The 23,968-nt window shown below is 36.4% G+C and overlaps 1 protein-coding gene across 9 annotated transcripts in view; it reads right to left on the bottom strand.

Annotated features, from left to right (window-relative positions):
- BCLAF3 (BCLAF1 and THRAP3 family member 3) overlaps positions 1-23,968 on the bottom strand; it is a 49,439-nt gene that overhangs the window by 10,897 nt on the left and 14,574 nt on the right. For 4 of the 9 annotated variants that reach the window (XM_064483343.1, XM_064483345.1, XM_064483348.1 and 1 more), the window contains 9 exons: positions 22,826-23,392; positions 21,789-22,451; positions 14,183-14,358; positions 12,572-12,686; positions 11,823-11,886; positions 10,251-10,366; positions 10,042-10,092; positions 3,766-3,880; positions 2,137-2,235 (listed from right to left, as the gene is read on the bottom strand). In XM_064483343.1, coding sequence (XP_064339413.1) covers positions 2,137-2,235; positions 3,766-3,880; positions 10,042-10,092; positions 10,251-10,366; positions 11,823-11,886; positions 12,572-12,686; positions 14,183-14,358; positions 21,789-22,451; positions 22,826-23,392 — 1,966 coding nt within the window. The remainder of the gene's footprint in view (positions 1-2,136; positions 2,236-3,765; positions 3,881-10,041; positions 10,093-10,250; positions 10,367-11,822; positions 11,887-12,571; positions 12,687-14,182; positions 14,359-21,788; positions 22,452-22,825; positions 23,393-23,968) is intronic. The other 5 variants (XM_064483351.1, XM_064483350.1, XM_064483347.1 and 2 more) reach the window with 4 other exon arrangements.

Here is a 23,968-nt window from a genome sequence, read left to right as displayed (position 1 = left end):
TTAAAACTGTTAAGTTAAAATAAATTGAAGCTCTTGAACTTTAACATGCTAAGACAAGTACAACTTTTAAAAACCTCTAATGAGCTAAAATTAGCCTTCTGATTCCTAGTGAAGTATATCAAATCCCAAAAGGGCAGGGGAAGACATTAAATATCAATATCTATTTAAGAATAAAAAACTCCCTTAACTTTATTCTTGTCCGTACATTTGAGTCACTATTTCTTTACCATAAAAACCCCGTTATAGCAAATATTTTCAAGATAAGAGCTATACTTAAAAAGACATTTCCTGGCCTGCATACTGCCCAGTATTACAGTATCCATAAGAGGACAATGAATATTTGTGTGTTCCATGTGGGAAGTGTATAAATTGTATACTACAAAGGAATAACTATAAAAACTAAGTAGATACCTCTTTCCACAATTATTTAACGAATGGGTACGCTATGCATAATGAAGCACATAAGTTTATAAAAAAGGTATTTATGCCACGCCTATTTTCCAATTATTTTCTTAAAGCTACAAAGAAATTTCAGGTAAAATAGAATTATAATGAGACACTATAATTTTGTTAAAACTATCTGTACAAATTTGATACATCAGAGCTAATCTTGAGATTTACATTGTCCATTTTTACATATCTAATCAGGTGATTACTACCTGGCTTTGAATTAGTCCAATCCATGTAAAAAGTAAATTTTAATAAAATAGCTCCTTTTCTTAGGAAGGATTATTTCTTCCTCCTATTGTACTATAAAGAATTGTGAATTTCTAAACAACCATATAACATTACACAGCTTTAAATGACTGGTCAAGATGAAAGATTATTGCATACATTTTGAAAAACATTTTTAAAATAATTTAATGTTAAAGAACTTTCCCTTAAGAAGACAGGGTAACAGGAAATAGATCTTTTAACAGTCTTAGAAAAAATACTACAATCGACTATATCTGACTAATGGGAAGAGCAACATGTAGGAAACACTTAAATCTGAAGCCCACCTACACTGTCTCTAAGCTACGCAGACATTACATTTTTAGTTGATTTTATGCCTCATTACTTAAGGGATTAAAAGATGGTATAAAACATGTTTATATATTCTATGCTGTAGCTTTTTAAAAAAACCTAATGAAAACCTAACACTGTTAGGTACAGGAACCATTGGCTAAAAATGTTATCTATGCAATGGCTACAAATTATGTTAAACCTAATGAAAAAAATCTTTCGACATCTAGAAATTTTGACTCTCAAGAAGGCAAAGTATTAAAGAATCACTCAAGTACCCTCCGAGTATATGGTTTGGAGATTGTTCATACTACCTTTCTGCTCATACTAATTTCCTCCTAATGAGCTAACTATTCTAGCCACCTTGCCTGCAACTTTCACCAAAAAATGCTCAGATTCTTTTCTCTTGGGGGGGTAGAGGAAAGAGACACCACAGAGTGGAAAAATACGATAAAAGGACCTATCATAAGCAGGAAATTCAGTCAAGATGGATTTAAAAGCACCTCAACTTCTGAGAGCAAGGAGAGAGAAATACAACACTTTGCACTGTAATTCCCATTCCATATGTTTGAAGGATGAAGTGTTCTGGATAATCAAACATGTTGGTTGATTAAAAGTATCACTGACATGAGATAAAGCTGTACAAATAATCATAATGTGATGACATATGCTTTAACAAAGCTTATTGGACCAGAATCTTTCTCTGATGACCCAGAAGGCCTCTGACAGTTGTGTGTCTATGGGCTGGGTTTTTCAATCAGTGAATCCTGGAGAAGGCTTTATAACTATGTGCTTATTTCTTAGAGGTAAAGGGGCAGGCTTAAAGGGAGAGTCTGGGACCTTGCCTGCCTCCCCACCTAGAGCCACTCCATCTGGATCTGTTTCATGTATTTGAGTTTCCATGTGATATCTGAAAAGAAGTTCCACTGGTAAAAAATATTTAAAAATCATGTCCTGAGGAAAGGGGTCAGCATTAAACTGATTACAGTGAACTACAAATGTCCAGAAATACTAATTTATAACTACAATTTGAAATATCACAAAAATAGCTTTTAATTTACAAACACTTAGAACATTATGTTTGAAGTATAAAACCAAAGCTGGAATTAAATGGAAGATAACACTCAATACCTTAAAAGGTCTTCTAAAGCCTCTTGGGTTTTGATGGTTTTCCTCATCTCTAAATGGTTTGTGAGTAATGATGTCTTTTCTCTGCATAGTATGATAATTCTGCATGAAAAAAGTATTAGAATGGGTTAATATGCTTTGAGTTTTATTTTTAGAAGTTCATTTTACCATTCAATAAACATACATTTTAAATGCACGGGATTAAGGACACAAAACATGTAGCATGTAGCTTAGCTGTACGAACATACACACATCTTCCTTCATATAACCCATGTTAGTTTGTGAGGGGCTACTTTAACTCATGAATGTGAGAAGTTTAACAAAATAAATACTCTTGTATAACACAATGGGCGAGTGTCAGAAAATGGACTGTAAATCTAGTATTCATTCAGGCATCCAGAAGAGAAACAAACCCATTATTATTAGGAGTCACTAACGAGTTACCACTGTCTGAGAACACAAATTCTCAATGCTGCAGGAGACAGGTTTTGCTGACTCAGATAACTGATATGAGTAGATGCTCCTGCCATGACTTTATCAGAAGTCAGAATATTAAGATTATAACTACAAAAAATCCAAATCTTTTGATGGCAACAGAAAAGATGGGGCCCATTCTGAAGACAGTTTCTTTTTCCAAAATCAATAGTCTTATAACCTTCTATTTACTCCATTTGCTATGGAGTCTGTGCTTCTCACAAATCAACTTTCTCACCTTTATTTCTCGCCCCAGTTTAAGAAAAGTCATATAAAACCCCTTTCCTAGTAGTCATCTTGAATTTATGCTAAGTCTACACATTTGAATAAATGCATAAAGACACACGTAATGAGATGAGACTTTGGGGGTCCTTGAGAAGGAAGGAGTGTATTTTGCACATGAAGGGATGTGAACCATTGAGAGCCAGTGGGAAAACTATACCAGGCAGCTTCTGACCAGGCTCCCAATCATCCCCACCTTCTAGTATCCAGGCCCTTATGTTATTTCCTGCCCTTGAGTGTAGCCTGTATCTAGTAATGTGCTCCTTACAAATGGGATTTGGTCAAAGTGGTAGGATATCACTTCTGAGATGACGTTACAAACAGACTCTGGCTTCCATCTTCCTAGCCATCACTTGCTTGCTCTTATGGAAGCCAGCTGCTGTTTTGTGACCTGCGCTATGAAAAGGCAAATCTTTACAAACAGAAAGTAGATTAGTTGTTAGCTGGGAATGGGAACAGGAAATAGTCAAACAGGCCTGAGGGCTCTTACTGGGGTCATGAAAATAGTCTAAAACTGGATTATGGTTATGGCTACACATCCTGGTAAATTTACAAAAAATCATTAAATTGTACACCTAACATGGTGAATTTTATGGTATTTAAATTATACCTTAATAAAGTTATTCCAAAAAAACTTAAGTAAAGAAAGCTAGTACTATAATAAATGCAATAAAATCCTGCTACATCAAATAAGATGATCATTTTTTCTGTCATAGTAACAACAGAACCTTAGCACTGAACGAAAGAATCGTAACACTCACTTAACGAACAGTTCTAAACACAATGAAAAATATTGGTGATCCCTGTATATATAGATATATTTGAGAAGGAAAATGGCATGTACAAAAATTTAAAAATTTGGAACTGCAATCTTACCAAGTAAGGTTTTTGAATAAATTTTCTAAAATTTGATTTTACAAAACATGTAGGTTTTTGGAATCCATCAACATGAGTATTTTTCAATCTTGTAAAATTAGAATGCTGATCATTCCTAATAAAATGAAAGAGAGAAAATAAGAATCTTTTATTAGTTTATGTTCATTCAAAAAATTAACAACAGAAATGAAATTATACCCTTTAGAGACAATTAAAGCAGCACAACAGTAAAAAAAAAAAAACTACACACAAAAAAACCCTCAACGATCTATCACTACTAAAATTACAAATAATAGTTATCATGGCTAAAACCTTAAAGTTTTCAACAAACATTATTTAGCAAAGTTGGAAGTTAGCAACAGGGGGAAAACCGTATTCCTAGGATCAGGGATCTCAATATGGGGTCCTCCAAGGACAGGATTCCTAGGGCTGTAATCCCAGAAACCATATGTAAAGCATATCCTTTCTGAGGGAAGATAATCACTACTCTTGAGCCTTTGGCAGCACTGGACAGCTCCCCCTGCCAACAGACTCACTGGTGAAAGCTCCAGAGAGGTGTGTGACCAGCTCAGGCCTGCTCACTGGCAGGGACCTTGGATACTGCTGGGTCACAGCAGCAAAGGACAGCTCCCCTCTTCTGTCGTAGTGAGGTCTGGAGGCCGCCAAGGGCTATTCCCAGGCAGCCCTACCTGGGAGGGAAGTCCTTCCTTGGGCCTCATTTCCACAGCCCTTGGGAAGTCCTCTCCCTGTCACAACCCACATCACCCACAGTGCTCCTCAGACCCTTCCTGCTCCGTGGTGAACCAGCGGCTCCCTGCCTCGGCCCTGCTGCAGCCCCTCCCACAGGACCCCCACTGACATGGGAACAAAATCCACACTCCTCATCATTGACCTCCAAGGGCCTTCCTGCTCTCGCACTTACTGCCTCGCCTGGCTGCTTCATTCCAATCTCCCCAACACTCAGGCTGAGCTGTGGGAACATTCAGCTCTGTGTGGTTCCCGGCACACACCACAATCTCTCCTGCTTCCACACGTTTGCCCATGCAGTTCCTTCTGCTGTAATTTCCTTCCGACTTAGATCAGCCTCAAGATTTAGCCCCATTTTCACCTATTCCAAGAAGGCTTTTCCAGACCCCTCAGAGGTGGACTAGGTACCATTCCTGTGCGCATGTGTAGCATTTGGGGGTCTTCACATGTATCACTCATGTTCATAAATGTTGGTTACAAACCCCTGTCTCACCAGACAAGCTGCAGTCCCTTCAGAGGGGGCACTGTGGTTCGTTCTGTGGTCTCAGCTCTGAACCCAGAACCTGACATGCAATAGCCACCCAGGATTTTTTGAAATGTTAAAATCCCCCATGTTCTCTCAAAATGCTCTGATATGATAGTAAGTCAAAAGAGTATGGGGCAAAGTCATAACTGAGGATAGTTTCACTTACATATAATATATATATATCTATAATATGCCCATGAAAAAATAAATGATAGGAAATGTACTAATATTAACAGTAATCATCCCTGACTGGTGAAATTAAGAATGTCTTATATTTTTGTTTTTATAATTTACTATATTTTTTCAAATATTCACCAATAGCGTGTACTACTACTTCTATAAACAAAACAACAGACTACAAAATCCTCTTTGCAAAGCATATATCTGATAAAGAAGTGATATCCAGAATATACAAAGAACTCTAACACCTCAACAATAGAAAGATGACAAACCAATTTAAAAATGGGCAAAGGATTTGAACAGATATTTCTCCAAAGAAGACACACAAAAAGCACATGAAAAGATGCTCAACATCATTAGTCATTAGGGAAATGCAAATTGAAACTGCCAAGATATTACTTACAACCCGATCGGATGCCTATAATCAAAATGATGACGCCAATGTTCATAACAGCATTATTCACAGTAGCCAAAAGACAGAAACAACCCACATGTCCAGCAACAGAAAAGTGGATAAACAAACTGTGGTATAGCCATATAGCGAAAATTATTCAGACTTATAAAAGAATAAATCATTTTAATAGAATACTGACACATGATACAACATGGATGAAAACATGCCAAGTGAAGTAAGTCAGACACAAAAGGACAATTATTGCATGATTCTACTTATTTATGAAGAATAGGCAACTTCATAGATGGAAAGAATAGAGGCTATCAGGGGTTAGGGGTGAGGGGATGGGGAGTTACTGCTTAGTTGGCACTGAATTTCTATTTGAGAAGATGAAAAAATTCTGGAGGTAGGTAGTGGTGATAGTTGCACAACACAGTGAATGTACTTAATGCCAATGAGTTGTACACTTAACATGGTAAAAATGGTAAAATTTATGATATGTATAATTTACCACAGTAAAAAAAAAGTAAACCTTTTGAGTGTTCAAGTTAAAGAATCTATTTCCCAGCCTCCCTGCAGCTAGGCATGGCCATGAGACTAAATTTTGACCAATGTTGCTGAAGCATCATGTGTTAATTCCAGGAAGTCTTTAAAGAAAAGGCTAAAATGTGGACATGGTGGTTAGGGCACAAGTGCCCATCCTGGAGGAAGACTCCATGTGCAGAGCGTATGTGAGGAACAAGATCTAGTAAGGAGCCCAGTTCTCTGATGTGTCTGCCCTACCATGCATGACTTCCTGCCTCTAATCTTTTTTTACATGAGAAAGAAATCATTTTTTCTCTAGCTCTTATAGTCCATTCTCCATCCAGCAACTACAGTAATCCTTTTAAAATTTAAATGAGATTATGTCTCCTCTTGGATTAGAATCCAAAATGTTTTCTAATCTCACTCAGAGTAAATTACAAAATCTTCATGTCCTTCAGGGCCCTTTGAGATTTGGCCACACCAACTAACTTTGTCCCTTCTTCATTGCTATAACCTTACTGGCTCCTTTTCTATTCCTTAAACAAGAGCAAGCGTGATCCTGCCTCAGGATCTTTCCATCTGCTGTTCCCTCTCTTGAAATACTATCCCATGGCTAATGCCCTCACTTAATTCACATCCCTGCTCAATTTTTTCAAGAAATAGTAAGACCATTCCGTAACTATCCTAAATAAAATCACACCACACATATTACTGTGTTAAACTTCCTCTTCTGCCTCATTTTTCACCTATCACTCACCAACTTGTATTCGTTTCTTTTTCTTTCTCCTACCATTAAATTGTAAGCCCCATGAGGATCAGGGCTCTGTGTGTGCTTTTCCACTGGATCCCAAGTGCTTAGAACACTGATTAGACATAGACATTTATAAATATTTGTTGAATATATGAATAAAAGGTCTTTGTAAAGTGAACTAGTTCAGTATATAGATAGTTACAACAGCAAAAACGAAAACTGATGTTTTCTATAACCCGCCTAGCTAAAAAGAAAATCCAGGCAGTCTGATGTACTCTTAAGGCTGCTTTATCTTACACACCATGCCTGTACAACACAGCACCTCAATAACACTGTAGGGATGGTGACAAGAGGGAGAAATAGTGTGTCAGGAGAAGACGTGGAGACTTTACAGTAAGAGGTTGGTCAGAAGTAGGAAAAAATAGAGAACAGAATCTTGCAGATAAGACAAAATGCCCTAGGTGTGAGGCTTGCTTGGGAAGGATTCTAAGGTATCAGGGAATAAAAAGTGATCCAGATCTAAATGCATTACAATTTCAGTCTCTTCTGTCCGTCTACACCACTGGAAAGTCTTCATTCACTCAACTATAAACTGAGCCCAAGGCAGTGGGGGTACAACGATGAGCAAACACAAATGCAGAGACTACACACAACTTTTAAGGGAAGAAAAAGAAACCACACAGGTGGGAAATAGCTACATCCTATGATTGATGATTTTATCTCTTCTGAATTTCTATGGAAATCTATATGATGACTTGATTAACAAGGTTTATGCAAAAAATATTAATGAGGTCAATTTTGATAAACTGAATTTTTAAGAGAAAAGGATAAAATAAAATGTTTTTATGTTAACAAGGAAATCGAATTAGGATAAAAGTGCAAGATTAAAGGTTCTATATCACTTTTTTAAAGCACGATTAATAACAAGTGCTGGTGAAGATGCAGTGAAACTGGAACCCTCACACACTGCTAGTGGGAATATGAAATGGGGCACTCACTGTGGAAACAGCCTGGCAGTTCATCAAAAAGTTAAATAGTCATCACATGAACCAGCAGTTCCAATTCTAGGTGTATACAGAAGTGAAAACATATGTCCATACAAAAACTTGCATACAAATGTTCACAGTACCATTATTCACACTAGCCAAAAAGTAGACACATCCCAAATATCTGTCAACTAGTGAATGGATAAACAAAATGTGGCATATCCATACAATGGAGTATTACTCAGCCATAAAAGGAATATTCAAGCTACAACACAGAAGACATTAAAAACATTATGCTACCTGAAAGAAGCCAGTCACAAGATCACATATTATGACTGCAATTATATGTCAAGAATAGGCAAATTCATACTGATAGAAAGTAGATTTAGGGGATGCCAGGGGCTGGGAGGAGGGAAAAATAGGGAGTGACAACTACTTGTACAGGATTTCTTTCTGGGGTGATGAAAATGTTCTGGAATCAGACAGTGGTGACAGTTGCACAACTTTGTGATTATACTAAAAACTACTGAATTGTTCACTTGCAAAAGGTGAATTTTATTGTAAGTAATATATCAATTAAAAATCGTCATGGCCTCTGATTCTACATTGCTTTTAGTATACATCTTTCTGATTATCAGTGAGATTGAACATATGACGACAATGATTATAATTTTTCTTTTGTGAATTATTTATTCATATTTTATTCTTATTTTCACCTAAGAGCTCTTCATATATCAAAAACTATTAACCCTGAAAAAAAAATCATCATGGTTCTACCATGCCACATTAACCATCCACTACAAATAAAGCCCAGCAAAAAACACCTGGCATGAAGATACTTGTGCACATTAGAACACCATCCTCAAAGCTAACATTAATAACACTTAACACTGACCAGCTACTCTGTTCCATATATGCACCACCTTAGCTAATCCTCACCTCCATCGTGAGGTAAATATAATTCTAATCTCTACTTTATAGCTGAGAAACAGATTAAGTAACTTGCCCAAGGTCAGTCACATAGCTAGGTGTCTACAGAGCCAGGCAGTGAACTCAGGTGTCACTCCACTGCTCAAGCTCTTCATCACCTCAAAGGGTGAAGATATATTCTGAACCTTACATGGTCTTTATAATATGTTGATTAAACTAGCTTTAAAACCCCTCTTTCTTGGTACACTGAGTTTCTTACACTTGCTGAGTCAAGAAAAGCATGACAGAGAGCTTGTGTCACTAAAGAGCACAAAAATGCCATGTCATATTTCACCCACCGAGGGACAAGATTTTAACTATCTTATTTTCAATTGTTTTATATGCCTCAACACATAGTTTTGCTATCTTTTAATTAGTCCCAAAGTTATTGTCAGAATCAAGTCCAGTTTTAAACAAGCTCCATATATCTTGACCTCATTAGCCACAGACATGACTTAAAAGTCTAGTCAAATATCTTAGCATTTGAAACTAAGGACTATGGATAGAGAATTAGCACTGACCCTTCCTATTCATATATTCCCACCTTCTGGGAGATCCAAATAGTCTGAGGACCCTCAGGTGAACTGGAAATTTTCTCTTATTCAATTATATCTCATAATCTTATGGGGTCCCAGAGTTGCCATGAGTTCCACATAGCTCTCAGATATGAACTGGGACCAATCTAGAATACTCAGAGACCCTAAAAGGAGGTACAGGATTTGGAAAGAAAAACAACGATCTACTGACAATCAATTTGCCATACATGGCATAAATACTTCATATGTGCCAGTTCATTTACTATTTTTAACCTCTCAGTCATAAATTGGTTATTCTCATTTTATAGAGGAAAAGGCTCTAGAAACTAAACAAGTTTGCCCAAGAGCATGCTGCCTGTAAACTGGCAGAGGTAGGATTCAAACTCAGGTCTCCTCTGCACTTTTTTTTTTTTTTTTTTTTTTAACTATGCCTGCCTCTGTTTCATGGGCAAACACCCATGAAGAGTTCTGAAAGAGAATGGCACTAAACTCAGGAAATTTTGCAATATTCAAAGAATACCAGAATCTAAGGGCAGAATGTGTCAGAGTTTCAATCAGTTTGAGCCAAATAGTCCATAAATTTGCTGGTCTTGGCTCCTGGTAATATTCAAACAACTGTTACACTTCTCTCTAGATTACAAAGACCTCAAATACTCACCTACCCCATAATTTTTGTTGTTTCCATCAAACAGCATATGATGATCACTGAATAACTGAAACATTTTAATAGATTTCACTTAAACATATAAAATGGATTTGAAGGATTAAATCCCTACACTAAAGTGAAAATTATCATCACATACAAAAAATTGGAAAATATGCTAAAACCAAAAGCTCTCTGATAACAGGATGTTTTTCATCTACTGATTACCTCTCTGTAGCACTAGCTATGTGAAAAATGTGCTCATCTTCATTCTGTAACCGTTCTTTTCTCCTTCTTTCAATGTCATGTCGTAGGTCATTTGGGTCTATTATTTTGACCAGAGTCTGAGGAATTTTGACAGAAGACAAACCATTCACATTACTGTTAGTTGCACAAAGACCATATCTAACAAGAACCTTAAGTAAAAGTCCCAAATAAGTTATCTTGTACTCATTCTGCTAATGGTAATGTAAACTGATAAAAATATTTTGAAACACAATTGACAATACACAGTCAGAAAAGTTCTTAATATTGAACCAGGAATCCCACTTCTGAAACTCTATACCAAAGAAAAGGCTATCTACCCAAGTATATTTAAAATGTTATATTTAAAAAATAACAAAACAATGAAAGTAACAAGTGTTAAAAAAATTTAAAGGGGAAGGGAAGAATAATTTTATGGTAAATTTAAGTCATAGGAATAATATACAAGCATTTAAATTATGATAATATAGACTATGTGCAAGTAAACATGGAAAAACACTTATCGAAAAAAGTTAATTAAAACTTAAAAAGCCTCAATTATAAAAGGTCATTGGAAGTTCAGAGATTTACATCAAAGGAATGTTATTATAATTTAAGTACAAAGAAAAAACATCCAAAACTGCATATACTATGATAGCGACTATGTTACAGGGCCAAGTATAAGACTGCAAGAAAAAACAAATAACATTTTGTGTTAAATGGCTGAACTAGAGGTGATTTTTTTTTAAATCCTCAGATTTCCTATAAGTTTATTATAGTACTTTGATGAGTAGAAATTTCTGAAAATTATCACTTATTCAATAAACTATCTCTGTAAGTTCTTTAAAAACTATAACCATTAACAAGTGAAAAAAATTATTTGTATATTCTATCACAAATGTATTAAAATCTCTCCTCTACAAAAACTCTTCACTCTCAATGAATAAATTAGCAGTTCTTTTGGAACTTGATATACTTTTTCTGAAACAAGTTCTAGTTTTCTTCCCCCCAGCTAGTTAAGATCGTTTTCCTAATTAGTAAACAAATGGGGGAAATGGGGGGGGCAATGAAAAAATTCAGTATTATTTCCATTATTTTGCTAGTTCATACTCCATAGACTCTTTCATACACTCTTCAGTAAACAGAAGGGCAATATCAAATGAAACTAAGTTCCTTTGCATTCATTCCACATACAACTTAAAAATATATACCACATGACTGCTTCAGGAAAAAAACAGGTATGAAACATAGTTTCTGCAAGCTTCACAGCGTGAAGTTTTGGAATGAATACTAAACACTGTAATTTTGTGTCAATTTTACAAAGCTGTTGCCCTTGAGGACAGTCTCCCTTAGGGAATATTTTTGTCTTATGCCAGTGTTCTCTCTGCAACCTGATTAAAAACTAGTGTCACTTGGACAGCTTTGTAAATTTCAGGTTCCTGGGTCTCATTCTTCATCTACTTCAACTATCTTTTTTTCACTCCCAATCACCAGTTCCCTTTCTCATTAGTATACCAACAATAAGATAATCTCTCATGAAAAATTCTATTCACTTACCTGTTCTGAGTCATATACCATAGTTTGTTTACTCTGAAGGTCGGCCAAAGACATATCTATTCTCCTAAAATAATAAAGGTATATTACAATTAAACAATTATGTTAATACACTGGTACCTCGATTCTATTACTGCAGAATGGAATTTGAAATAAGGCTGGAGTGTCTTGGAGGAAGCAAAATAAACTTGCTACCAGGTGGTTTTTCATATATATGGCAGTCTCTCAGGACATACATATCCTGTAAAAAACATCACAGTGAAGCCTTCTCAAATCACTAGTCTGTGTCTCCAGTGATCTACTGCACTCTAACATTGATTCAACTCAGCTCACAAGATAGGGCACACCACCTGCTTGGACAGGTGCCAGTAGAAGACACATATTTTCATCCAGCTGCCCTCATAACAGCCATTTCTGACCACATGAAGCAACCCATGATTTCAATGGCTCGACAACTGTCAATTCTTCCAGTGATAACTTCAGTAGGCAATTACTATAGACACAGCAGAATCAAAGTTAGGAAGGTAAATATTTTCAAAATCCTATACATTTAAACAATGCTAGTCACGGCGTCAATACAACCTAGTCTATCAAAGTGCACTGGCCCAGTACCTGCTTGGGTAGCCCTGTTTTTAGGCAGGAAATGCAGTCCTAGAGGCTAAAGGAAGCCCAAGAGGCAGGCAGCACCTTCCCATATCTGTTCTGAGGCTTATTCCTATAAGTTAAACAGGCATACAATAATCAGTCATTACCTGTGAATTTCTGGATCTGAATTCAATTTAATTTCATTTACATCTGCAGCATGTGTATCTCTCATTTTTGAGAAACGCTCATGTAGGGTAATTTCGGCCGATGGAAAATAATTTGCTGAAAAAGGAAACAAATAGTCTTAGTGTAAAACCGATTCCACTTAAAAGATTATCTATAATAAGCACAGGAAGAAGGGACTATTAAAAATATCCAACCTGTATTCTCTTGAAAATATATAGGACCTAAATTTATTCCACAGACTAATTTGCAGTGCTCACATGCTTTCCCAAGCCCAAACAACAGCAAATGGATTTATGAACCCAAGGATTCTGGTCCTATTTGACATGCCTGCTTACTTGCCAGGGGAAAGATAGTGGCTCTCTCAAAGTGAGGATCTTTCTTCTCCAAGGTAAGATCTTACTATATCTGGGAAGTAAAGATGGTACAGAGCTCTATAGTTCACCTAGAGTAAAAAATAACTCCAAAAGCAACCCTAAAACATCAAAACAATTCTGAACAAATGCTAAATGTTATGCTTACATATCACAGAATGTCTCCTAATGCTATTTTATTTTAATTAACATTAACTGAAGTTCATGAAGACATTCTGAAAGTGATTATGCTACAGGCTTTTAACAGAATTAAGAGAAAGACAACATACTTGACCCATCAGAACGCTACTTAAGCAATCCTTTTCCCTAACTTACTGTTCCTGTTCTGGGACCATCTCCTAGGTTTTTCTGCAATACCAGCTCCCTTTCTGCCAAGAATCACACTTCCTTTGGGTAAGAGGGGCTGGAATTGAGAAGGTGAACTGTTTTAGACAAACTGCATGCTTTAAAGGAAATATATGCCTTAGTTTGAGGTATGCAGAGAAAATAATTCATTTTCAAAAAATACTTTATGAAGGTAAAAAGATTAACACAATTATCTAGTAAGAAATATAAAATTAAAAATCTGAAATTCTCAAAAGTCTCCTGTTTATAATACCCACAACTGCCTTATTTATGCAACATCAGTGAGGAGTTATTTTACATGACTGTATTTTCCAACTAATGGAAATTGGCCAGAAGCAAAAACAAAACACAACAAGTCAATGTAAATCTTTAAAATGTTTATTATGCAACTCCCTGATGTCATAAAGTACAACAAATCGAAATGGACTCTTTTATTGACCACTTAGCATCACCCTTATGGCACAAAGTCCCAGTAATGCCCTCAGGGGCTTTAAGAATATGACCATATGACCTATATACTTCCAGATTTCTTGACTTTCATATCTGCTTTTGTTGCTTCCTCCTTCCTATTCCATTATCAGTTACTGTTTCTTTCTGTTCTCAGTACCTGTCTTTTGCAGCAGCCAACATCTTTCTTCATAACTTTCAATTTCTAATTTATTATGAATTGAAGCACCAAGTTACGAGAACTACATATAAAGAACAACTAGACTTGAATTAATATGTGCTACTCTTGTCAACAGATTTCCTAATTAATGAGATAACTTATAATGAAATATTAATTATTATTACAATATCACAGATATTTACCTATATCTTGTGAAAAGTCAGTACATTATTTTTGTTATCCCTAATGCATGTGCAAAATATACCAACCTTTAACTTGATGGATTATAGTTATGATTTCCTGAGCAAATTCTCCTGTAGGTTTGTTTTCAGTATTCTGAGTTGAGTCAAGATGTTCAAACACTGGATGAAAGTTTTCACTTTTCCTGCCAACAGCAACCAAATCATGTGACATCTGTCTCTCTGTGGAATAGCTAGAAGCAACCCTAGAATAATTTGTAAATGTTTAACTAAATTTGAAACTATTTTACTGAGAAAATAACTTATTAAAATGAATCAAGATAGCTATAAAACTAAAAAGATACTTATCTTTTCTTATAATTAAGGCACTAAATTGTATGCCATAAAACATGTACAATAATGAGTAGGAGAAAATAGCGATAGGCACATGGTTTTGAGTTCTCCTTTCCAAATCAGAGATCATTAAATATTTGCCACTTTAATAATAAAATCCTCAAAATTCTAAGTTAAACAATTTTTGCTTCAAAAAATACAGCAAGGCATTAAAAACACTCAATATGCAAAAAATAGTCAGATTATTTTCTACTCCCAAATGTCCATCAAATTGTAAAGCCAGCAAGTTTACACTATCTTGAAATACTACCATACTTTAAAAGCTGATATCAAGCATACATAATAACTTCTCCGACTTCATAAAAATACTTATACCTCTATGTCAGTAATGAGAAGCTTGTAATAGTATTTTGAAATCAAATTCTGTTGAGATTAATTTAATCACTTACGAAGTCTCACTGAACTCTCAGAAAATATTCTTAGTTGTTAGCAAAGTTATGATCATTAGAACCAATTACAGTGTTTACCCTAAATGTATCCTTAAAGAAATACTACCATTTATTATATAATCCCAACCATCTTACCATTTTAATGCTTTCTGAATCTTTACAACTTTCATTAAGAGCTTTCCTGACCTTTAAGTACCGTTACAAAGCCACGATTATGACATATAACTAACTATATTCAGGGCTTACCCATGCCAGACAAAGGGGCTCAGAGTTTACAAACATTATCTCCTTTAATCTTTGCAATGGCCCCATGGGGAAGGGTCATGATACCGAGACAATGTACGTCTTGGTTGTTTTACTTTGCATCCCAGAGGTTAAGCATTCATATGAACATAATCCTTCCAAATGTCATAATGGGAAACTATACTTTATTCCAAGAATGCTAATTTTGCTTAAAACTACTCAAATTCTTCGTCTGGAGGCAGTTTTTGCATCCCAGAAGAAAATGTCTCATTATTTATATTTATACCTCATTTTGGACCCCAAATGGCACTAACCAGCTTACGCCCATCTTACTCCTCTGCATTTAACTCTAAATAGCTTTTGGCTCTTTCCAAAAATCAAATCCACCATCCAAAGAATTGAGATTTACAACTGCTAGGGTTCTTTATGATTATGTTATAGGCTCTGAGGATAAATCCAAAAGAGAGCCTGAAATGTTTTAAATAGCACCAGTAGAAAAAGAATACCTCTTCGTATGACAAAAATCAATTAGACAGATAACATTCTGGGGTGTGGGTGTATACATGTACATATTTAATTATTTATTTAAGTCACTTCACAGCCTTATATCAAAAACTGCTCCAGGGTTGAGGGGCTTATAGATATTCTTTTAACTAAAAAATTTAACTTCTCTAACAAGATGGTTTGAAGTACCTATTTTTAACTTATCAGAGGAAAGGCTTTTATCTGACTTTCCATGCTCTGTGCTCTCAAACCAGCACTTCGAGACAACTCCCTGCCAAGGCAGAAACATGGAAGAGTGATTATGCAGCAGGCTGAGGCCACTGCTGAGGTTTCCTTAATTCATCAGAAGGACTTTCATTAGAAGGTCCATTTCCCTTCCTCCTAACCTGCTCCAAGCTTCCCACGGTGTATCTGACAACTAGTACTAAGAGACGTTGAGTGATAAACGCTAGAAGCCAGAATGGCCCTGTAACAATCTCCACTAACAAAGAATTACAAATGCTCTGTTCAAAGGGGTTTAATGGTACAAAAAGCCTACCCATACCCAAAATACAGTTTTAAAAAACATTTTACAGGAGGAAAAATAAGATGTTTAAATAGAACCATAAAAATGGTCTAACCATAAGGGGAAATCAGTTGATAATGTTTTTTATTGCAGCCTCAGTTTCTCCTAAGATAAAACCAACTGATAAAAGGCTTCCAATTTTTCACCAGATAATTATTAAAATTTCCTAGTAATTTATTATTACTGGCATAACTCTTATCCCCACTCCAAGCTCAACCCTCAATCCATATAAGTGCTGTGGTATGCTTTGAAGCTATACTTAATTCCTGTAATTTTAGTGTTTAAACCTGCTATCAGTTAAAAAACTTAACCCTAAAAATCACTCTACTGTAAGATTTTTAATAAAAATATTTAAATGGTCATTTTACTGAAAATAGTATAACCTGAAATTTAGCTTTTTAAAATTTTTTTTAAATTTTTTTGAAATTTAACCTTTTAAAAATAATTATACTTTTGCTATAAGGAAAACTTTCTAGAGATTTCAGGACACAAAATGTTCTAGGTATTCACATTTGTAAATTTAATCACCTCTTGGGTTCATATTTTCCTTTTTACTGTTTCCTATGACATTACTGATCAACAAGTTAACAATTTAAGGAAACATCCCCAACAAAACTAAAGCTGAAAAGACCAAATGTTCTTACTTGAGATGCATTTTAGACAGTTTTAAAAATTAAAATATAGCCAAACACCTGCATTCTACTAATACTACTTCTAACACTGGTCCGATTAAATCTTCCAGGTTCTCTGCTCCCTCCAACTCCACCCCATTTTTTCTTTTCTGTTTAAGGATATTTTCCCTGACATTCACCTAAGTATTGTGCATAACTAAGAAAACATAAAAGCTACCTTAAACCTTAATTTCCTCTTATACACAATTAAGATCCATCCCCAGAACCAACTGTGTGGCAAAACAACAGTGACAAAAACTCAACCACCAAAACCAGTGGATAATCCCCTGCCCTCTGGAAGCTTATAATAGATAACAAAATCCATATGTCACACACAAAGTTTTCCTTTCTCGGTTTTCTTCCAGCTAATAACTACAATTTGCACAGCACCCTACAGTTCACTAAGCACTTTCCCAATCATTAGTTTGCTCCTGTCTTCCTAAGAACACATTTAGAATTTCTGGAGTTGAGGGAAAAGGATTAGGGAGACGGCTGCCCACTTAATTCAACATTTCATTACTTTTTTCTCAAAAGTCCCCTAACTGGCCTTGTCAACCCCAACACCCTTCCAAGCCACTTCACAGAAGGCAGGCAGTCCTCTGGCAGCCAGAACTGGGCCACCCACCCTCTCCATCAGCTTATCCTGTAACATCAGGCTGCCAGTGTGGCAGTCTTAACCTTCACAGCCTCCTGCCCTTCTACTGCATTTCACCAACTGCTCAGAACCACACAGCTCAAAGTTCCTAGGTGTGTTTTCTGCCTTTGTTAACCTATAAACATAGAATGTCTTTCACCTCATCTCCACGTGTCTAAAACATACTAGCCTTCAAAAGCCTAGCTCACATGCCAACTCCTGAAAGAAGTCCTGCCTTCCCCAAATCCCCCAGCTTGGGATCATCTGAGTTGTGCACCACCTCATGTATCCCTGCACTGGGCCACGGTGTTACCAATGTCATGCTATCATCTATAAGACCAGAGGAGAAGAAGCTGAATCCCATGACCATTTATAGTCCCAGGGTACCCTAACAGACTGTCCCACAGGGCAGGTCCTCAAACAACACCTGCTGAATGACAAATGAAAATGACTTGGATAATATGAAAAGGAGAATTTCAACTAAAAAGATGACAGACTTCAGAACTCTAATTGAGGCTAATTTAATTTTGTTTTTTAACTTTCTTGGCTTACTTTTTATTTTTAAATTTTTACTTAATTTAGACCAAATTAAATTTTTTTTCATTTTTCATGATAAAAAAAAATCTCAACTATATACTAAAGTTCAGAGACTCCTATGATGAGCCTGTCAAGCCAGCTTTAAGTTATCAACACATGATCAATTGAAGCAGACTCATAGAGCCCAGAGGAACTACGGGTTAATCTGGGCTCCAAGAGGTTGATCTGCCCAATGTCATAAAGCTGCTCAGTGAATACCAGAAGACAAAAACCTATGCATCCCAACACCAAACAGAATGCTCACCTCCCTATACCAGGACCCCTAAAAGACACTAAGAGAAGCTAGGGTGAAAAATAAGAATGAAAGAGAACCTTCTCTCAATTTTTGATCTAAGAAATGTATATGAGAAATATCAGGGGGAAAAAACACTTAGTTTTTTGTGATACGTAACGGCAAATTAGCAGGTTTGTGTATCACAAAAATACCTCCACCCACACCTTATTTTGCCTTCAGCTGATCAGTGCCTATCATATGTAAACTTGTGTGATTAGGTTACCTTCCTTCAATCCTCACTATGGTTTTTCACACTGTTCCCCGGCCTACGCAGCATCTCTTTCTTCAGAGCATCAGTGCTCCAATGTCTCCTGGGGCTCATCACCCAGCTCATTCCCCTTTCAGAATGGGAAAAGGCCTGATGGGGGTAAGGAGGCTCTCTGTGCATCTCTTCAGTGGGAAATAAAAGGATTACATGCAAATGTGGCTGATGCACTCAGTCTCCTATCAACTTCATTAGCCCAGCTTCTCATCCTAGATGCCTAGTACCAGCACCTGGGAAGTCAAATGAGCCTTGGGTCCACCCACACCAGTTTACTCTTCTCCGGAGACTGGTATGCCCTCCTCCTCCCTCTCACTTCCTTCCTAGCCTGACCAGGGTTCAGTCTCTCACCCACTCAGCCCAACATTAAACCCAAACTCCCTTCAGCTGCCCCAAGACTTCCAGATGTATACAACAGTTAGTGTTTGGGGTTCATAATCACCTTAGTACAAATTTTCACATTGTGACTCCCGAACTTACATTCTGAAACATAATTATGACTCAGATATAACTTCTGTCTCTGATAATGCAGTTTCGGACAAAGGGGGTCACTAGAGTATCATCTTTGTTAACAGAAGTATTAACGATGCAGTGAACATTCAAGTAAGTGTCTACTTACTGCTGGTCTAGATACAAACTGTAATCTAGAAAAATCACTAGGTGATAGCCATATATTTCCAACTCTGCTGATAACTGGAAGAACATATCAACACCTGACCAAAGCTAATGTAAACAAATGCATAAAATGAAACACTTTAGCGTTTCCAAAAAAGTGGATAAACTCTGTAGATTTTAACCAACAAATAAACCTCTCTGAAGTCTATGATTATTTTAATCTCGTCAAGCAGAGGAAATCTAATTTATGTTAGTAGTTGAGAACATGGCTCTATTGAGGGTATTAACAACCTTTGTTTTATGGACACTTCATCAGTTCACACATAACTAAATCCAACCCCACAAAACCCTTCCACAGCTCATTAACCAATTAATAATTATAATCAGCAAGAAAGATATTGTGGACTATGATACATTATCACACTGAGAAGGTGCATATATTTATTGTTATTTATTCTTTAAGACTAAACAGAAGGGATTGGCAGTGGAAGCTCTTTATTACACAAGTCGTTCTACAGGTCTTTGTCAGGTAACTCAAACATGTGCTAACAGGCCCCACAGATTGGTCATGAAATTCACCAATGTACAGTTCATAAATTCAAAACAAAAAGGTACAGCAGCCTCAATTTCAGGGAGCTTACTTTTGTGACACATGATGAAGATCAAACTTCCATTTCTCAGTATCAAATCATAAAATTAACTGTGTTCAGCATCTCTAATGAGGTCTATCAAAATAAAATCCTTCAAAATTGGTATTTCTAGCATTCTTTAAAAGTGCTACAGCCAACTTATTAATTCTCTTTTAAGTATAAAACTTTTCTTTACTAAATATGGGAGTAGTATTACTTTCATTTAAAAATCCAAGATTTTTGTGATATGATTGCCAATTTTACTTCAAAAGAAAAACCTATAAACAAAAATTAAATACTGAAGTATTTGAAAGGGAATGTACTCATATCTGCAATTCACTTTGAAATGCATTGAAAAAAATTAGATGTAATGACAGATGAACAGATATGTGATTATAAAAGTAGAATAAAATATTAATTGTAGACTCTAGGTATATAGGTGTTCACTGTACAACTTTCAACTTTTCTGTAAGTTTGAGCATTTTCATAATATAAAATTGGAAAGAAAAAAGCTTAAGGTAGCATCCTTAAACTTGATCCTTACAGCAGCATTTGCGCTCTTAAAATTAAGAACTAGTAGGACATATAATAGCACAAAATGATTTAAGACATACTATATGAAATAGAATACAAAATTATTAGTAGAGTACTACGACAACAATATATACATAGAAAAATAAAAGGAGCTGTACTGAAATATTGATACAACTGTCCTAGGGTATTAGGATCATGGGTGATTTCCCCCACCCCTCTATCTGTGCACTTTCTGTAATGTAATCATATTTATAAATTCTTTCTATGCACATGTAAATATACACATGTATATTTTAAAGTATTTCTTGCAAGTACAATGAATGTAAGAAAAATATCAGGGAGGGGGACTGCCATATCTAACTTTAAGGAAAGGAACAAAATATATTTTGTTTAAAAAAATTTAAAAAGACTGTGGGTTTATCTGCCTCCCCATCACATCCTAACCTTGGATTTTGTTTCCTCCTATTTTTGATTCAAATACAGATATGAGTCAACTGTGACCATAAATGCACCAAATCAACATAGTCCATCACTTTTTAATTCACATACTGGTGGTGTATTACGGTAATGAACAGACTTAGCTGACACACCCAAGTGTCAGTGCCTTACTATTCTCAGAATCCATAAACAGAGGTAATACTCATAATAGAACAAAACATGCAATCTACTTTAGGAGAATATAGCCTATTATGACAGCAATCTATTTTTTTTAAAGAATCATTAAGAGCTAAACCAAATGTCTTAAAAATAGGCCTCTAGCCTAATTTCCTCTACTTAGGAGGAGCTAGTCAATTGAGTGTCAGTCCCTTTGAGATGGCAACAAGAACCACGTTAAGTCATCCACCTCCTTGAGTCACAAGGGGACAAGTGGATCTGAGCCCCAGGCGCTGACTCAAGACTGGTCACTTCATTTCTTACAGCCTCTCCTCTATAAAATCAGGGACCTGCTAAGGTCCCTTCCAGGTCAAAAATTCTCTGAATTTCAGGCAACAGGGAAAAGAGGTTCTGAAAAACTGAGCGAGGAATAGGTCTCCTTGAACTCCACCCAGCCTATCCCTGGATATAGAAAATCTAGCAGCATAAAGACATGTAAATTCATGAAGAGGAACAACTCCATAGAATGCCCTGCACCCAGAAAGCATCTTGGGATATAACGTGGAAACAAGCAGACATGAGATCACCCCCTATTACTAATCATGGGATTCATCATTATAGGGCTTTTTTTTTTAAAAAAAAAAAAAAAACCCAGGCAATTCTTCCCTGCTTGATGGACGCTAAGCATACAATTAATTCTGTTTTCAAAGCTTCAAATAAAGATGGCAGAAACAGTTATTACACATCCTTAAGAAAAAACAAAGATAATACCTGGATGCACTCACAGTTTTCTTCACATCTACTTTAACTGTAAGTGATTTCTTCCTAAGAATGGCAGGTGAAGATTTCACGTTGGAAAGTTTTTTACTTTCATCGGGTTGGTTACGAGAAGAGTTGCTGTCTTTTCTGCCAGCCCCTTCTTTCTTTATTTTGTCCTTCCGTTTTTCATTACAGGGTCTCAAACCAACATCGCATTTATCTGAATGAGTACAGGCAGTGCAGTCTTTCCTGGATGGTTTAAAAGGTTCTTTGACTTGCCCACTTTCAGTCTCTCTCCCTCTTCCAGCATTAAAACAACTGGACTCTCTATTTACAGGGCCTTTTTGAGAACTGAATTTTCTGTCTTCCTCCTTAGAGTACTTCTGAGTTCTTCCATCAGAAAAATCCTGGTCTCCATCTGAGGTCTTGCGATGTTTATGGCGATAGTCACAGGATATCTTGGCCGCCGAACTGGTCTCTGGGAATTCTCTCGGAGCGTGTCGATGAGCTTGGGGTCCAAGGTTCCGCGGATCTTTCTTCTCTTGGTAAGGTGGAGGAAGATGCCTGGACTTCCACTGTAGGCTCCTGGCAGGCTCTCTGTTTTCGTACCTCTCCACGTCTTTAGGTCTGTTTGATGTGTGTCCATATTTTCTGAAATCACGATCCTCAGGATACCTGTATTGACATAAAGCAGTTTACACTTGCACTAGAGAGAAGAAAGTGAGAATTTATGTGTGGGATATTGGGCAGCATGGCTTTAAATGCAGAACGCAGTGGCAAGTTAACCCACCCTCAAGCCAACTCATAGATGCATAGGGTAGTTAAAGAGGAAAATACTATTTTTTTTTTTTTTTACTATTCTAGCCATCAACATGATTTACTCTAAAAATAAATACTTCACTTCTACCACTAGACCATAACTACATTACAATGCTTTTTATCTTTTTAGACAAAAGCTTTTCAAGGTGGTTATCTTCAACTATAAAGTAAACAGACTTTCTCACTTGAGGCTTTATACCAAATTACCCCAGTTTAATGTTTTCCTATACCTCTTCTGAAAAGAGCTCCTTTTCTCAAAATCTTCAGAGCCTCTTCTAAGTGACTGAGAATATTTTTCATCTTGTATCCTCTGGTGCCTCAATTCGTCTTCATGCCACTGTTCTTCAAATCTAAAAGAATCTGCTATTGACCTTGGAGATGGTTTCCCTCCTTTTCCATCTCCTCTAACTCTGTGGTCATCAGGAATATACCTTCCTTGTACTTTCTGGGGATAACAATTCCTCTGGTGCTCACTGTAGAGTACACCTTCTGAGTACTTGGACATATACTGAGATCTTCTGTTGTTATCCCCTCTTCCTGGTAAATATACTTGGTGAGGCCTATAAGTATAAAAATTTTCTAAAGAGTTTCTTCTTATGTTTGGGGAAGGTGATCTATGTTCATAAGATCGGTAATGTATATTTTCACGAGAAGGAATTCTTGGTTTACTCTGTCCATGTTTCTCATTGTCCATTCTCCAAGTGATGGGTCTTTTTGGATCCTTCCTATATTCATAGCCATAACGCTCATGTCTTTGCTTGTAGTGTTCAGTATTTCTAGGTACTGGTGACAATGATCTACGTAAACAAATACAGAAAAGTTTGGTTCATTCAAAGACAATAGACTAAGTTTGTCTTAACATGACTTACCTAAATAAAACATTTGTTTTTTCCCTGCTTCTTCCACTCAAATTAAATTCATCAATTTGCCATACTTGCATTCTACATCATCCATTTGGGAGTCTGATTATGCTTCTGCCCAACTCTGCAAGCATACTCTTTCTATCTGAACTAATATACCACATGTGCATATCAGAATAGGCTGAGCACACTCGTCCTCTTGGAGGAGGACCACCTCAAGTACACAGCAGGATTCATTTTGGAAGAATGCTGACAGCAAAGTTCTGGCAAAAGAGCCAGTCAGCGAAAGTGTACATCAGGTTCAATGGTCAGTTAAGAAATAAGCAGAAGGAGGGCTAGATTCACACAAGTAAATGTGCAGGAGAGTCTCTGGAAAGCTGAATATAATGTCTGAAATTAAATTAGATTCTAAAAGTTTATGGTGCACAATAAATCCAAACTCAGACCCAAATCTAACCCGTTTCCCCAAGTGATTGTCTGTTCTCTTTACTAAGGCCATATCAAAGAGTAAAA

The sequence above is a fragment of the Camelus dromedarius genome, chromosome X (genome assembly GCF_036321535.1).
Source record: "Camelus dromedarius isolate mCamDro1 chromosome X, mCamDro1.pat, whole genome shotgun sequence".
NCBI classification, from domain to species: domain Eukaryota; kingdom Metazoa; phylum Chordata; class Mammalia; order Artiodactyla; family Camelidae; genus Camelus; species Camelus dromedarius.
Note: the sequence above shows the minus strand (reverse complement) of the source record. Positions and strands in the feature narration are given on the sequence as shown.